We start from the raw sequence: 17248 nt of genomic DNA on the forward strand, positions 1-17248 counted from the left end.
CGATCAACCTGCAAGTCTTTTGGCTGTGGGAGGAAACCGGAGCACCCGGAGGAAACCCACGCAGACACGGAGAACTTGCAAACTCCACACAGGCAGTACCCAGAATTGAACCCGGGTCACTGGAGCTGTGAGGCTGCGGTGCTAACCACTGCGCCACTGTGTTACTAAAGGGAAATCCTGTTTCACAAATTTCTTTGAGATTTTTGAAGATGTAACTAGTAGGGTAGATAAAGGGGAACTAGTAGATGTAGTATACCTGGATTTCCACAAGGCATTCGATAAGGTGCTACATATATTAGTGCGGATAGAGGATTGGTTAACAGACAGGAAGCAACGACTGGTCATAAACGGAGCATTTTCAACTTGGCAGGCAGTGAATAGTGGAGTGCTGTAAGGATCAGTGCTGGGGCCTCAGCCATTTACAATCTATATTAATAACTTAGATGAAGAGACAGAGAGTAATGTATCTAAGTCTGCTGCTGATACAAAGGTAGGCGGAAAGGTAAGCTGTGGGGAGGACACAGAGAAGCTGCAAAGAGATAAAGACAGGTTAAATGAGTGGGCAACAAGATGACAAATGGAGTATAATGTGGGGAAGTGTGAAGTTGTTCACTTTGGTCGTAAGAATAGAAAAGCAGAATATTTTTTAAAAGATGTGCAACTTGTAAGAGACTTGGGTGTGCTTGTACAAGGAATACAGAAAGTTAACATCCAGGTACAACAAGCAATTCGGAAGGCAAATGACATGTTGGCCTTTATTGCAAGGGGATTGGAGTACAGGAATAAGGAAATATTGCTCCAGTTGTACAGGGTTTTGGTGAGACCACATCTGGAGTAGTGTGTGCAGTTTTGGTCTTCACATTTAAGAAAGGATAAACTTACAATGGAGGCAGTACAGCGAAGGTTCACGAGACTGGTCCCTGGGATGAGGGCGTTGTTCTATGATGAGACACTAAGTAAATTGGACCTGTATTCTCTGGAGTTTAGAAGAATGAGAGGTGATCTCATTGAAACATATAAGATTCTAAAGGGGCTGGATAGGGTCGACACAGAGTTTATTTCTGCTGGTCGGGGAATCTAAAACACGGGGGGGGTGGGGTACAATCTCAGGATAAGGGCCGATCATTTAGAACTGAGATAAGGAGAAATTATTTCAAAGGGTTTGGATTTTGGAATTCTCTACCCCAGAGAGTTGTGGATGCTCCATCACTGAACACATTTAAGGCTGGGTTGGATAGATTTTTGGTCTCAAGGAATCAAGAGGTATGGTGAATGGGCAGGAAAGTGGAGTTGAATCCTAAGATCAGCGATGATCGTTTTGAAGGGTAGAGCAGGCTCAATGGGCCGTATGGTCTATTCCTGCTTCTATTTCTTGTGTTCTCTGCTCCTACTCTCCTGACTTACTCTGCAGTGACAGGCTGACACCCTTATTTATACCATTTAATTGTTTACACACATCGATGAAGTCTGTCCTTAATCAACTTCAGTCCAGACTGTGTAACGTTTCCTCACCCCCTTTACACCTTGATACACACGCACGAACGGACGCACGCACACACACAGGAGTCCACGTCCGAATGCATGGCCCGTGTATAAACCAGTGCGTACACACATATGGGAGCATGTGGCCAAATGAGCAAGCGAACATATACACAGACGATGTACAGTCACCTACCGTGCTCCCTGATCCCAGGGATTGTACCAGGGCTGGATCTGGACCAGTAGGAAGCCCATCAGTTGGAAAGTGGAGCACAGTGCGATGTGCATCAGCACAGACAGCAGGAGCTGTGGCGACACCAGGTTGGCGTTGGGCCGCTGAGGAACCAGGTGTTCATAGGCTTTATTCCTGCTCACTGAGGACAGAAGAGGAGAGCGGTGAGACTGGCTGTAAAGACCCATCGTGAAGACATCAAATCTCATTGTTCCACAGGGTCCAACACCCTTCACCCAGCCATCCATTCTTTACAGAATCAGAGCACACAAGAGGCCATTGGGCCCATTACACCTGTGCTTCACTGCAGAAGCAGCAACTCGAATCCCACCAACTGTTATCACCTTTCCCTTGTATGTTGCAATTGATTGCCACTTGTTAGAGTATTGTTGCAGTTAAGGGGAAGCTGGATAAACAGGAGGCAGAAAGGAATAGCAGGATATGCTGATGAGATGAAGAGGGGTGGGAGGAGGCTCGTGTGGAGCAGAAACACCAGCACGGAGCAGATGGGCCGAATGGCCTGTTGTAAATACTGTATAACTCTCCGCAACAATTCCTTTAAGGTCCCATTCCTGTAGGCTTTAGGGGCAATAGTGAAAATGACTTGCATTAGGCTAACTTGGCAGGAGTAGAACATACGACAGGTTAACTGTGAAGGTGCTGGGTGTAGCTTGTGTCTAAACAATATGCATCACACAATGGGCCAGAGCAATATGCACTCATTAACTGCATTCCTCTAGATGAGAATCGTATTGCATTACTTTAGGAATGTATAATTTAAAATCGAGAGGCGAGGTTACCATGGATACTAAAATATAGTGGAGAAAGTGCTGAACAGAAATATCCTGATGAGATGGGGAATGAGGGTCGAAACTACAAATATGAACAAAGCAAGTTTCTTAAAGAAAGGCATGTCGGCAGTCAATGTTGATATTCTGCTCAGCTGTCTATCGACATGACCATAATATTTAAATGTACAGAGGACGGAAATCCTTCCCAAGACTCAAATGCAGCAAACAACTTTTCTTCACCCAATCTTCAGCTCCCACTTTTGCTCCCCCACCGCACCACCCTCCCTGATCTCTGCTCTCCCCCATTGCCGGCCTCTTGACCATCCCCCGATTCCCATCGCTCCACCATTGGCGGCCGTGCCTCCAGCTGGCTGGGGCCCTAAGCTCTGGAATTCCCTCCCTAATCCTCTCCGCCTCGCTCTCCTCCTTTAAAACCCACCTCTTTGACCAAGCACCTGTCCTAATGAGCCGCTAAAGTGGCTCGATATCAAACTCTGTCCAATAACGCTCCTATGAAGCACCTTGTGACGTTTTACTACTTTAAAAGGTGCTACACAAATTCAAGATTGTTGTTGATTGGGGCATTTTGTCAACGATCCTTCATCCGCCAACACCCTGAATGATATTTAAAGGAATCTAAATGGAATCCTGGCGAATTCCAGGCTGCCATGGAAAGAGCAGGAATTTCAGGATTTTGTTGCCCGTGGGGGACAAATCTGAGGCTGGAACGCCGGACTCTGAACCCGTGTATCCCACCACCTGACTTCATGTGTTGTGAGGCCGGTAGTGGTGTTCCTCATGCCCTAATCTGGAACCATTGTTACTGTGTGCGGGAATGATGTTCTGGGATTGCCGTACTGGTGATGGCGATGGCACTGGTGATGAACAGGTCCTCGTACAGGAACTCCCAATTTCCCAAGTTACTGGAGATCTGAAAACACAAGAATACAGAGAGGTTAGAAAGGCAGAGGGTGGAGGGATGAGACGCCCCGGTGAGCAGACTCGCTCCCCCTATAGATCACGAATATGAGCTGTCAGCCATGAGTGGCGCTCTCTCTCGCCTGACTCAGAAAGTCACGGGTTCAAATCCCATTCCAGAGATTTGAGCACAAAGACCAGGCTGACACGCCCAGTGCAGTACTGAGGGAGTGCTGCACTGTCAGAGGGTCAGTACTGAGGGAGTGCTGCACTGTCAGAGGGTCAGTACTGAGGGAGTGCCACACTATCGGAGGGTCAGTACTGAGGGAGTGCCGCACTGTCGGAGGCTCAGTACTGAGGGAATGCCACACTGTCAGAGTGTCAGTACTGAGGGAGTGCCACACTGTTGGAGGGTCAGTACTGAGGGAGTGCTGCACTGTCGGAGGGTCAGTACTGAGGGAGCGCTGCACTGTCCAAGGGTCAGTACTGAGGGAGCGCTGCACTGTCGGAGGGTCAGTACTGAGGGAGTGCTGCACTGTCGGAGGGTCAGTACTGAGGGAGCGCTGCACTGTCCAAGGGTCAGTACTGAGGGAGCGCTGCACTGTTGGAGGGTCAGTACTGAGGGAGTGCTGCACTGTCGGAGGGTCAGTACTGAGGGAGCGCTGCACTGTCCAAGGGTCAGTACTGAGGGAGCGCTGCACTGTCGGAGGGTCAGTACTGAGGGAGTGCTGCACTGTCGGAGGGTCAGTACTGAGGGAGTGCTGCACTGTCGGAGGGTCAGTACTGAGGGAGTGTTGCACTGTCGGAGGGTCAGTACTGAGGGAGTGCTGCACTGTCAGAGGGTCAGTACTGAGGGAGCGCTGCACAGTCGGAGGGTCAGTACTGAGCGAGTGCTGCACTGTCGGAGGGTCAGTACTGAGGGAGTGCTGCACTGTCGGAGGGTCAGTACTGAGGGAGCGCTGCACTGTCGGAGGGTCAGTACTGAGGGAATGCCACACTGTCAGAGTGTCAGTACTGAGGGAGTGCCACACTGTCAGAGGGTCATACTGAGGGAGTGCTGCACTGTCGGAGGGTCATACTGAGGGAGTGCTGCACTGTCAGAGGGTCAGTACTGAGAGAGCGCTGCACTGTCCAAGGGTCAGTACTGAGGGAGTGCCACACTGTCGGAGGGTCATACTGAGAGAGCGCTGCACTGTCCAAGGGTCAGTACTGAGGGAGTGCCACACTGTCAGAGGGTCATACTGAGGGAGTGCTGCACTGTCGGAGGGTCATACTGAGGGAGTGCTGCACTGTCAGAGGGTCAGTACTGAGAGAGCGCTGCACTGTCCAAGGGTCAGTACTGAGGGAGTGCCACACTGTCGGAGGGTCATACTGAGAGAGTGCTGCACTGTCGGAGGGTCAGTACTGAGGGAGTGCTGCACTGTTGAAGGGTCAGTACTGAGGGAGTGCTGCACTGTCGGAGGATCAGAACTGAGGGAGTGCCGCACTGTCGGAGTGTCAGAACTGAGGGAGTGCCACACTGTCGGAGGGTCAGTACTGAAGGAGCGCTGCACTGTCGGAGGGTCAGTACTGAGGGAGTGCTGCACTGTTGAAGGGTCAGTACTGAGGGAGTGCTGCACTGTCGAAGGGTCAGTACTGAGGGAGTGCTGCAGCACTGTCGGAGGGTCAGAACTGAGGGAGTGCCACACTGTCGGAGGGTCAGTACTGAGGGAGCGCTGCACAGTCGGATGGTCAGTACTGAGCGAGTGCTGCACTGTCGGAGGGTCAGTACTGAGGGAGTGCTGCACTGTCGGAGGGTCAGTACTGAGGGAATGCCACACTGTCAGAGTGTCAGTACTGAGGGAGTGCCACACTGTCAGAGGGTCATACTGAGGGAGTGCTGCACTGTCGGAGGGTCATACTGAGGGAGTGCTGCACTGTCAGAGGGTCAGTACTGAGAGAGCGCTGCACTGTCCAAGGGTCAGTACTGAGGGAGTGCCACACTGTCAGAGTGTCAGTACTGAGGGAGTGCCACACTGTCGGAGTGTCAGTACTGAGGGAGTGCCACTCTGTTGAAGGGTCAGTACTGAGGGAGTGCTGCACTGTCGGAGGGTCAGAACTGAGGGAGTGCCGCACTGTCGGAGTGTCAGTACTGAGGGAGTGCTGCACTGTCGGAGGGTCAGAACAGAGGGAGTGCCACACTGTCGGAGGGTCAGTACTGAGGGAGCGCTGCACAGTCGGAGGGTCAGTACTGAGCGAGTGCTGCACTGTCGGAGGGTCAGTACTGAGGGAGTGCTGCACTGTCGGAGGGTCAGTACTGAGGGAGCGCTGCACTGTCGGAGGGTCAGTACTGAGGGAATGCCACACTGTCAGAGTGTCAGTACTGAGGGAGTGCCACACTGTCGGAGGGTCAGTACTGAGGGAGTGCTGCACTGTCGGAGGGTCAGTACTGAGGGAGCGCTGCACTGTCGGAGGGTCAGTACTGAGGGAGCGCTGCACTGTCGGAGGGTCAGTACTGAGGGAGTGTTGCACTGTCGGAGGGTCAGTACTGAGGGAGTGCTGCACTGTCAGAGGGTCAGTACTGAGGGAGCGCTGCACAGTCAGAGGGTCAGTACTGAGCGAGTGCTGCACTGTCGGAGGGTCAGTACTGAGGGAGTGCTGCACTGTCGGAGGGTCAGTACTGAGGGAGCGCTGCACTGTCGGAGGGTCAGTAATGAGGGAATGCCACACTGTCAGAGTGTCAGTACTGAGGGAGTGCCGCACTGTCAGAGGGTCATACTGAGGGAGTGCTGCACTGTCGGAGGGTCATACTGAGAGAGCGCTGCACTGTCCAAGGGTCAGTACTGAGGGAGTGCCACACTGTCAGAGTGTCAGTACTGAGAGAGTGCTGCACTGTCGGAGGGTCAGTACTGAGGGAGTGCTGCACTGTTGAAGGGTCAGTACTGAGGGAGTGCTGCACTGTCGAAGGGTCAGTACTGAGGGAGTGCTGCACTGTCGGAGGGTCAGAACTGAGGGAGTGCCGCACTGTCGGAGTGTCAGAACTGAGGGAGTGCCACACTGTCGGAGGGTCAGTACTGAGGGAGCGCTGCACAGTCGGAGGGTCAGTACTGAGGGAGTGCTGCACTGTCGGAGGGTCAGTACTGAGGGAGTGCTGCACTGTCGGAGGGTCAGTACTGAGGGAATGCCACACTGTCAGAGTGTCAGTACTGAGGGAGTGCCACACTGTCAGAGGGTCATACTGAGGGAGTGCTGCACTGTCGGAGGGTCATACTGAGGGGGTGCTGCACTGTCAGAGGGTCAGTACTGAGAGAGCGCTGCACTGTCCAAGGGTCAGTACTGAGGGAGTGCCACACTGTCAGAGTGTCAGTACTGAGGGAGTGCCACACTGTCGGAGTGTCAGTACTGAGGGAGTGCCACTCTGTTGAAGGGTCAGTACTGAGGGAGTGCTGCACTGTCGGAGGGTCAGAACTGAGGGAGTGCCGCACTGTCGGACTGTCAGAACTGAGGGAGTGCCACACTGTCGGAGGGTCATACTGAGAGAGTGCTGCACTGTCGGAGGGTCAGTACTGAGGGAGTGCTGCACTGTCGAAGGGTCAGTACTGAGAGAGTGCTGCACTGTCGGAGGGTCAGTACTGAGGGAGTGCTGCACTGTCGAAGGGTCAGTACTGAGGGAGTGCTGCACTGTCGAAGAGTCAGTACTGAGAGAGTGCTGCACTGTCGGAAGGTCAGTACTGAGGGAGTGCTGCACTGTCGGAAGGTCAGTACTGAGGGAGTGCTGCACTGTCGGAAGGTCAGTACTGAGGGAGTGCCACACTGTCGGAGGGTCAGTACTGAGTGAGCGCCACACTGTCGGAGGGTCAGTACTGAGGGAGTGCTGCACTGTCGAAGGGTCAGTACTGAGGGAGTGCCACACTGTCGAAGGGTCAGTACTGAGGGAGCGCCACACTGTCGGAGGGTCAGTACTGAGGGAGCGCCACACTGTCGGAGGGTCAGTACTGAGGGAGCGCCACACTGTCGGAGGGTCAGTACTGAGGGAGCGCCACACTGTCGGAGGGTCAGTACTGAGGGAGTGCTGCACTGTCGGAGGGTCAGTACTGAGGGAGTGCTGCACTGTCAGAGGGGCCATCTTTTGGATGAGATGTTATACTGAAGCCCAACATAAAAGATCTCCCAGCATTAATTCGAAGACGGCCAGGGGTGGGAGTTTTGCCCAGTGTCTTGGGGCCAATATTATGCCTGAATCAACATCACTCAAACAGACTCTTTGATCTTTCGGACATTGCTGTTTGTGGGATCTTGCTGTGCACAAATCAGCTGCTACGTTTCCTACATTACAACAGTGACAACACTTTGAAAAGTGTTTCATTGGCTGTGAAGCATGTTTGGATGTCATGAGGAGGTGAAAGGTACTATACAAATGCAAGTTCTTTCTTCCTTTTAAAGTCAGGGCATTAATTAGTTTTCCCTTTTACTTTGCCCACCTCGCTGGGCTACAGGTTCCATGGATGTTATGCACCCTTCGCTACCTCTTCCATGTGATTGTCAGCAGAATAACAAACTGTGGAGAGCATCACTGGCGAATCTGTCCTCTACCCTCGCCTGTTGGTCAGGAGCAGGAATCCCTCCCACACCCAGGAGCTCCCACCACCAACAACAGTGTCTGAGCTACTGTCCTGGCTGGCAGAGAGACTCAGCACAAAGACTCACTGCTCATAGACTCTCTCATACTCACATAGTAGAGAATGAGGACACTGACGTACTGAATCGTGCTGTACAAAGCCATGTACTTAAACGCACAAAAGGATGTCACCAGGGCAGCACGACCCTCCCTGTAACACAGAAAACGACAGGTTAAAATCTGGGTTAGATACAGAGTAAAGCTCCCTCGACACTGTCCCCATCAAACACTCCCAGGACAGATACAGGACAGGGTTAGATACAGAGTAAAGCTCCCTCTACACTGTCCCCATCAAACACTCCCAGGACAGGTACAGTACGGGGGTTAGATACAGAGTAAATCTCCTTCTACACTGTCCCCATCAAACACTCCCAGGACAGATACAGGACAGGGTTAGATACAGAGTAAAGCTCCCTCTACACTGTCCGATCATGGTAAAATGTATATCCAAGTCCTTCATAGGAATGCTATCAGATAAGAATTTGACACTGAGCCACATAAGGGAATATTAGGAGAGATGATCAAAAACTTGGTCAGAGGTATAGGTCTTTATATATCTCCCAGTCCATGGGGATTTATCACTATTTTTTGCAGTCAACAAAATGGCATAATCCTATTCTAAGGTAAAAAAAAAAGAAAAAAAAAAAAAAACGGGGGTTAGATACAGAGTAAAGCTCCCTCTACACTGTCCCCATCAAACACTCCCAGGACAGGTACAGCACGGGGTTAGATACAGAGTAAAGCTCCCTCTACACTGTCCCCATCAAACACTCCCAGGACAGGTACAGTACAGGGTTAAATACAGAGTAAATCTCCCTCTACACTGTCCCCATCAAACACTCCCCAGGACAGGTACAGCACGGGGGTTAGATACAGAGTAAAGCACCCTCTACACTGTCCCCCATCAAACACTCCCAGGACAGATACAGCACAGGGTTAGATACAGAGTAAAGCTCCCTCGACACTGTCCCCATCAAACACTCCCAGGACAGATACAGGACAGGGTTAGATACAGAGTAAAGCTCCCTCGACACTGTCCCCATCAAACACTTCCAGGACAGATACAGGACAGGGTTAGATACAGAGTAAAGCTCCCTCTACACTGTCCCATCAAACACTCCCAGGACAGATACAGGACAGGGTTAGATACAGAGTAAAGCTCCCTCTACACTGTCCCATCAAACACTCCCAGGACAGGTACAGCACGGGGGTTAGATACAGAGTAAAGCTCCCTCTGCACTGTCCCATCAAACACTCCCAGGACAGGGTTAGATACAGAGGGAGTTGTGTCCCGCAGTTGCAGGGTGTAGACCAAGCTATGTCCCCGCTGCCTCCCTCCTCCCCACGCCCACCCCCCCCCCCCCAGGTGAGCACAGCAGCTCCTGCGACATTCAGAAGTGGAAATTCTGTCACCTACTTTATCAGAATGGGGACACACTCGATAGTCGGCAGTTTCGAGGTGAAGGGCGAGGCCACTGATGCTTCTAGCTGTGAGAGCGAGATTCCCACGTGGGCCGTCTTCAACGCCTGCGGACAACAAAACCAAAATACTGGGAAGGAATTCACGGAGGAGCAGCGGATAACAGCTGAGAAAGCACAGCAGGTTTGTCAGCTCTTTCCAGCTGGGGCGGAGACCCGTAGCCAGACCAGGAAGGTCAGTGAGAGGTAACCCAGGAAACACTGCGTGAGGCAGCTGAACGTTCTCTGCAGCCACCCGTTACCCTGGGGTGGAATTGTTCTCAGTGAATGTGACCAACAGAAATTGGAGGATTTTGATTAAACGTACAAAGACTTATAGAGCAACTTAACTCCTGTTAGATCTCCATGCACAGTCCAGGCCAACAAATCAGTCACAAAGGAGAGTTAACTGTAGCCTTAACTGCCTGAGTAGAGGAGAGTGAAACCAGGAGAGAGAGTGAGATGTTCATGTGAATGAAACCTGCCAGGCGGTCTCCATTGCGAGTGTGCCATCTTCAAGCTGTCATGTCATTTTCAACTGCTCATGGAACTGTTGTGAATTTCCACCATTTGTCAGCTGGTGAAGCGATGGTGGGGGAAATTAAACTGGGAAGTTCAACAAGGAATTCCATCATTACTCTGGGATTTGAGGCTAAGGTATCAAAATACTCAGGAGCAGCTCAGAAACAATAGAGAATAGAAGGTCCCAGGATCGACCCTTCACCTTTGCCAATCTGGGCCACTGCGGGAACACCTGGAACAGGAGGAGGCCGTTCAGCCCATCAAGGCTGCCCCCCACCATTCAATTAGATCACAGCTTATCTGTATCTTAACTCCATTAAGCCCCCTTTGCTCCAAATCTCTCGATACCCCTTACCCAACAATCCATCCATCTCAGTGTTGAAAGCTTCAGTTGTTGCCCCAGCATTTACAGCTTTTTCGTGGACAGAGTTCCAGATTTCCACAAAGGCCAACACTCCATTAGTGCCTGGGATATTAAGACAGGCCATTGCTCCTGGGCTTGAGGTAGGGGGGAGGGGAAGAAATCAGCCGGGGTTCCTAATTACTATCGAGCAACTCCTATTCTAAAATGAGTTCGTGTCGGCTAAAGAGAGGATCGGGCTCAGCTGTGATGCCCAATGTGGTCAAATAGCCTCCAGGAAAACTGGAAAAAGAGTAAGAGCAGATAAACTCACCCCGCAGTCATTGGCTCCATCACCACACATTCCCACAACGTAACTGTCCCAACAGAAAGCAAGACAGAGAAAGAATTACTGGGACTGTGCAATGGAATACAATCTTTATTTACATACTAGAAAATCCAAATCATCAGGTACTCATGATCAAATCTTCCAATAAAATTCTCTCTCATGGTACTGCCATTGTTGGCAAGGCTGGCATTTATTGCTCATCCCTAGCTGTCCTGTTAAAAGATGGTGGTGAGCTGCCTTCTTGAACCGCTGCAGTCCATGTGGGGTAGGTACACCCACAGTGCTGTTAGGAAGGGAGTTCCAGGATTTTGACCCAGCGGCAGTGAAGGGACGGCGATATAATTCCAAGTCAGGATGGTGTGTGACTTGCAGGGGAACTTGCAGGTGGTGGTGTTCCCATGCGTCTGCTGCCCTTGTCCTTTTAGGTGGCAGAGGTCGCGGGTTTGGAAGGTGCTGTCTAAGGAGACTTGGTGAGTTGCTGCAGTGCATCTTGTAGATGGTGTCATTGTGCGTCGGTGGATGTTTATAAAATAATAGTCTTAAAACTCCAAAAGGCCTGTTTTGGAGCATTCCATGGACTGATCAGCCATCTCACCTGCCAAGATCTGGAAATGGCTGGTGTGTGAAATGGACTAACATCAGCCAGTGTCTGTATCGAGCACTGAACAGCACCAGAGTCCCAGCCCCTACACCAGCGCTCAGTGACCTCCACCAGGTTATAGGGTTGGGATTGTCCAAACTCATTACACATAAAGCCTGGAGAAGCCTGCAGACAGTGCAGACCATCGCTGCAGCTGCTTGGCTGGGATTTCGCAACGGTCACTCCGGTCCCATGTACTGAGCCCATCGGTCACTCAGATTCAACACACAGACCTGAAGGTCAGGATTCACATTGGGATAGTAGCAGCAAACCACTGACCACCTCCAGGCGCGTATCCATTGTCTCTCGAGATAAGGAGGCCCAAAAGAAAGAAAGAAGTAGCAGCAACCACAGCCAGAGGGACATGGCCCTCATCCTGCATTTATAGAGCGCCTTCGACTTAGTAAAACTTCCCAAGGTGCTTCACAGGAGCGATTATCAAACACGACCCCAAGCCACATTAGGAGATATTAGGACAGGTGACCAAAAGCTTGGTTAAAGAGGTAGGTTTTAAGGAGGAGAGAGAGAGGTGGAGAGGTTTAGGGAGGGAGTTCCAGAGCTTAGGGCCCAGGCAGCTGAAGGCACGGCTGCCATTGGTGGAGCGATGGAAATCAGGCATGCTCAAGAGGCCGGAATGGGAGGAGCGCAGAGATTTCAGGCTCAGGCCTAGTGCAGGCAGGCCTCCGAGAGGTACTGGTGCTATAGTGAGGGGGCTGGGGGCAGGTCGGGGGGTGGGGGTGGGGGGGTGGTTGGCTCAGGAGGATCCTATACAGGATGGGAAATAAATGGTACCAATTGTTCAAAAAAAATACACAGTTCACAGAACGATTCATAACTCACGCACTCAAGACTTTGCAGAGACTTGATCAGTTTGGTTTTCATGTCTGGCGACATCCTTGCAAAGACAGTGCCGTATAGCGTTACCTGTGGAACAGAGGGGAGGGGTATCGAAAAGGGAATGAAAAGAGATGGGAAGGGATGGATAAAGGAAGTAAAGAGGAGAAGGAAGGAGGGAAAGAAAGGGAAAAGGGAGAGAGAAAGTGAGTGAATGAGAGAGTGATAAATGAGAGAAGGAGGTGGTGAGAACGAGGGATGGAGCAAGGCGATTAATCAGTTTGTACGATAAGAGGGCCTCTCCTCCCTTTGTAGGGATTTGCTCGTCAGGCACTTGCAGTCTGCGAGTGAGTCCTTGTCCCAGCCACATGGACAGAGACTCAGCCCCGAACTGCCTCTCTTCCTTTCCTAAAGACGGTGTATATTGCTGGGGTAAGGGGCACACAGGCACCAGACTGCCTTCAATGTTGCATCCCAATGGCCGCTCTTCAGTCACGACTCAGTGAGCACTGGTAGGATATTCAACTGTGGAAGGAATCACAGTCCCGTTCCATCCTGAGCTCACCAGGCATTTTCCAGCATGGGAGTGGGGGTTCACTGGATAGGGAGCAGATGCGGGACAGAGGAGGAATCTTTCCCCTGCTCTTACCTAAGGGAAACTGGAGGTAATTATAGTCCACTGACCATTGCTGTGCCTGACACTGGCTGAGCCGACACAGGCTGAGATAAACCCAGAGCCTCGTACTCATCAACTCTCCAGGATTAACCTGGAATCTCCACAGACTGAGGGATAATCTCCTGGACACAGCTGCAAACATAACCCAGGTGAAAAATCTAATATTTGTTTCATCTTCTTTTGATAATGTTGTTCATTAGTTGTAGCAAGATTGTAAATGGGGGGCAAAAGGCTGTAGGGAGGCAGGAGTTTGAGTGATCAGGCCTCCAGGAACCAGAGTCAGCAGCACAACACCGAATGAGTCATTTACTCACTGACCACCAGGTAAACTCTCCAACAAAGTGTCCAAGTCTTACCTTTGGGAGTAGCTCCGGAAACTTATCTTCAATCACTGAAAGTGATGGGCCATCGATCACAAAATGGATCCTAGGCTTGTGCTGTGTTGGCTCAGCTCCAGACAGAGGAATGTTCTGCAGATAACACACATCAGCATTACCATTAACTCCACTTGACTAAAGTCAGAGCATCCCTTATCAGAATTAAACACTCCCAGGACAGGTACAGCACGGGGTTAGATACAGAGTAAAGCTCCCTCTACACTGTCCCCATCAAACACTCCCAGGACAGGTACAGCACGGGTTAGATACAGAGTAAAGCTCCCTCTACACTGTCCCCATCAAACACTCCCAGGACAGGTACAGCACGGGTTAGATACAGAGTAAAGCTCCCTCTACACTGTCCCCATCAAACACTCCCAGGACAGGTACAGCATGGGGGGTTAGATACAGAGTAAAGCTCCCTCTACACTGTCCCCATCAAACACTCCCAGGACAGGTACAGCACGGGGGGTTAGATATATAATGGGGGCCTGAGGAATAAAGGCCCCCTTGACATATAAAATATATATAATGGGGGCCTGAGGAATAAAGGCCCCCTCGACATATAAAATATATATAATGGGGGCCTGAGGAATAAAGGCCCCCTCGACATATAAAATATATATAACGGGGGCCTGAGGAATAAAGGCCCCCTCGACATATAAAATAAAAAACAAAACGGGGGGTTAGATACAGAGTAAAGCTCCCTCTACACTGTCCCCATCAAACACTCCCGGGACAGGTACAGCACGGGTTAGATGCATTGTCGACGCCGAGAATGGCATTTTAATTTGAGTTTTTTGTTTCTTTATCTGTTTTTTAATAAAGTTATTTTTTAAAAATATGTATATAAAGGGGGCTTGAGGAATAAAGGACCCCTCGACATAAAAGTTATAAAAGGGGCCTGGGGTATAAAGGCCACCTTATATTAAAAAAAAGGGTTAAAAAAAAAAACGGGGTTAGATACAGAGGAAAGCTCCCTCTACCCTGTCCCCATAAAACACTCCCAGGACAGGTACATTACACAGTTGTGCGAGAGTGCTTACACACACAATCTTTGTGCAGCTCGATTGATTCTTTCTATTCTCTCTGCAGTTATGTAGCCTATAAATCTCAATGCCAGTCCTTACTGGAGTATTTATAACAATCACTGTCATGTTTTAATGACAGTGCCTATTTGTGTTTGCAGTCAGTGCCAGTCTACTCATCATTGTCACTGGCTCCAGTTACTCTCAGTTCAGCTCCCAGCCCATAAAAAAAAACGGGGTTAGATACAGAGTAAAGCTGTCCCAAGAAACTCAGAAGAACACCCTCTCCTGGAGCATTATGGAATTTCCATTAATTGCACCCACTTAAATCTTCAGCAAAACTAAAAACTTAGCAGTGACGAAGAAAACCTTTATAGACGATCGCTTTAACAAAACTGCAGACAATTATCTCAGCACGGGCCTGCAACTGCAATAGAGAGCGTCAAAAACACACAAGGGATCGATTTCTAACAAGGCGATCCCCTCTACACTGGAGAGACCAAATGCCGACTGGGTGACCGCTTTGCGGAACCCCTCCGCTCAGTCCGAAAATATGACCCCCCCAGCTTCCGGTTGCTGGCCATTTCAATTTAGCACCCTGCTCCCATGCCCATATTTCTGTCCTTGGACTGCTGCAGTATTCCAGTGAACATCAACGCAAGCTCGAGGAGCAGCATCCCATCTTCCAGTTAGGCACTCTACAGCCTTCCGGACCCAACATTGAGTTCAATAATGTCCGAACATGACTGGCCTTTTTTATTATTTTATTTTTTAACCATGTGTCTGCCTGAAACTTGGATTTTCATGCTTGTGTTTTTGGACAGAGCTGTCTATTATTCAGTCAGTATCACTGTCTCTGGACTAATGCTTTGTCCATGACAGCTTTGTTATTTAATCTCTCCTACCCTCTGCCCTGTCACACACCTTCCCTTTTGTTCTCTTTCCCACTTCACTTGCTTAAAACCTATTACATTTCTAACCTTTGCCAGTTCTGGTGAAGGGTCACGGACCTGAAACGTGAACTCTGCCTCTCTCTACACAGACCTGCCGAGTATTTCCAGCACTTTGTTTTTATTGCAATTTCTAACAATTTAATCAAACTTGTCGAGGTCTGATAGCATTGCACACAGAGAGTCAAAATAAAGGGCAGTCTTCTATGAAGTAGGTTTGAGGTTGGGGATAACGGGATTCCAGTGTTCAGGTCCTATCTTAAAGCTTTATTATCTGGGGACAGAAATACATATATTTCTATCATAAAGTTTCTGTGTTCACATTCTCTCTGCAAACCTGCAGATAGACAGGGGACTGCTGCCAGAGTACTGCACCGTCAGAGGTGCGCTCCTTCACAAGACACCCTCCCACCCACTCAGCTAGATGCCAAAGATCCAATGTCACTATCGCGAGGAAGAGCAGGGGAGTTCTCCCCGGTGTCCTGGACAACATTTATTCCTCAACCAATGCCCACTAAAAGATTTATGGCACGTCTGTGGGATCGTGCTGTGCACAAACTGGCCCCATTGTTTCCGGCATTGCAACAATGACTGCACTTCAGAAGCACTTCATGGCTGCGAAGCATTTTGGGGTGTCTTGAGGCAGTGGAAGGCGCTACAGAAATGCAAGTTCTTTATTTATGTATTAATACGGTCAGAAAAAAACGGGGAATGCATAAAGAAAATCAAATATAAAGCAGGAGTGAAATGCTGGCACATGACAGAGGATAACAAAGACATGTGTAATATACATTATATATGTGTGGGACATACAGCTCGTGCATGTGTACATTTAAACTTGAATAACTTTGGCTGTGTACATGATATAAACAAAATATAAACGGTAAATGAAAGCAGAATTTATACCGTTTCATTATAATTATTAACGATGCTGAATCTATTGAAATTGGCGATGGTGGACAAACAGAATGAAAGATGTATCATAGAAGATGTTGGTTCTGTTGAAGAAATGTGAACTGTATTGTGTTAAAACTTATGCTTTGATTTACTGTTTACAGTTCTGTTTATATCATGTACACAGCCAATGTTATTTCCAATGTAAAGATGCAGACTGCCTTTATACAACCCAGATATATTATGTAAATGTGTATGTGTCCTGTATATAAAATGCCCGACTGTACATATACATTTCTGACCCCTAGCTGTTGATTGAGTTGTCGTGAGTGCAGCTTTTTAATGCTGCTTCTCATATCCTTCCCTGTCCTCTGAGAAAATGCGGCAATAAAAAGGTTTGAACCTGCGGTGATTTCCTGCACTCGCCTCATTGGTCTTCTTTATGTTTCTCCAGGTCACAGTGGCTTTGGAGGTGGCTGTCGGCAATTTGGCTTTTACTCGGATAATCCTCTCCTGACTCCGATCATTCCGGACTCCTTCGCTATCTGGATGGCAGTCAGGGTGCTGTCACCTGGAGGGGTGGGGTCGGGGTGAAGAGGGTGATAGTGAATGGGGTGGAAGGATCAGTGTGAAGGAGAGGGTGGTGGGGGCAGAGAGGAGAGAAGGTGAAGGCGAGAGAAGGATGAGAAGGGGTGCAGAGGGTGAGATAGTGAGGGGCGGATGGACAGGGTGAGAGGTGGGAAAAAACTGGAGGAGATTGTAACTGGACTGAAAGACAAGGAAAGAGACCAGGAAATCTACTAGGAGACTGAGCCCAGGGAGACGGGAGAGAGGAGGAGGAGCTGCGGGAGGAGGAGGCTGCGGGAGGATGGAGGGGAGAGGGGTGGAGGAGGGAGGGAAGGGGAGAGGGGGTGGAGGAGGGAGGGGGAGAGGGGCGGAGGAGGGAGGGAGAGAGGGTGGAGGAGGGAAGGAGTGGGGGATGGAGGAGGGAGGGGGAGAGGGGGTGGAGGAGGCAGGGAGAGGGGGTGGAGGAGGGAGGGGAAGGGGAGAGGGGTGGAGGAGGGAGGGGGAGAAGGGGCGGAGGAGGAGGGGACAGGGGAGAA

The 17248-nt window shown here is 50.1% G+C and overlaps 1 protein-coding gene across 1 annotated transcript in view; it reads right to left on the bottom strand.

Annotated features, from left to right (window-relative positions):
- LOC137357329 (polyamine-transporting ATPase 13A3-like) overlaps window positions 1-17248 on the bottom strand; it is a 74886-nt gene that overhangs the window by 26066 nt on the left and 31572 nt on the right. The window contains exons 17-23 of the mRNA XM_068023583.1: window positions 13253-13366; window positions 12231-12310; window positions 10732-10774; window positions 9495-9604; window positions 8132-8228; window positions 3361-3433; window positions 1676-1853 (exon numbers count right to left, since the gene is read on the bottom strand). Coding sequence (XP_067879684.1) covers window positions 1676-1853; window positions 3361-3433; window positions 8132-8228; window positions 9495-9604; window positions 10732-10774; window positions 12231-12310; window positions 13253-13366 — 695 coding nt within the window. The remainder of the gene's footprint in view (window positions 1-1675; window positions 1854-3360; window positions 3434-8131; window positions 8229-9494; window positions 9605-10731; window positions 10775-12230; window positions 12311-13252; window positions 13367-17248) is intronic.

Source organism: Heterodontus francisci, chromosome 48, assembly GCF_036365525.1.
Source record: "Heterodontus francisci isolate sHetFra1 chromosome 48, sHetFra1.hap1, whole genome shotgun sequence".
NCBI classification, from domain to species: Eukaryota; Metazoa; Chordata; class Chondrichthyes; order Heterodontiformes; family Heterodontidae; genus Heterodontus; species Heterodontus francisci.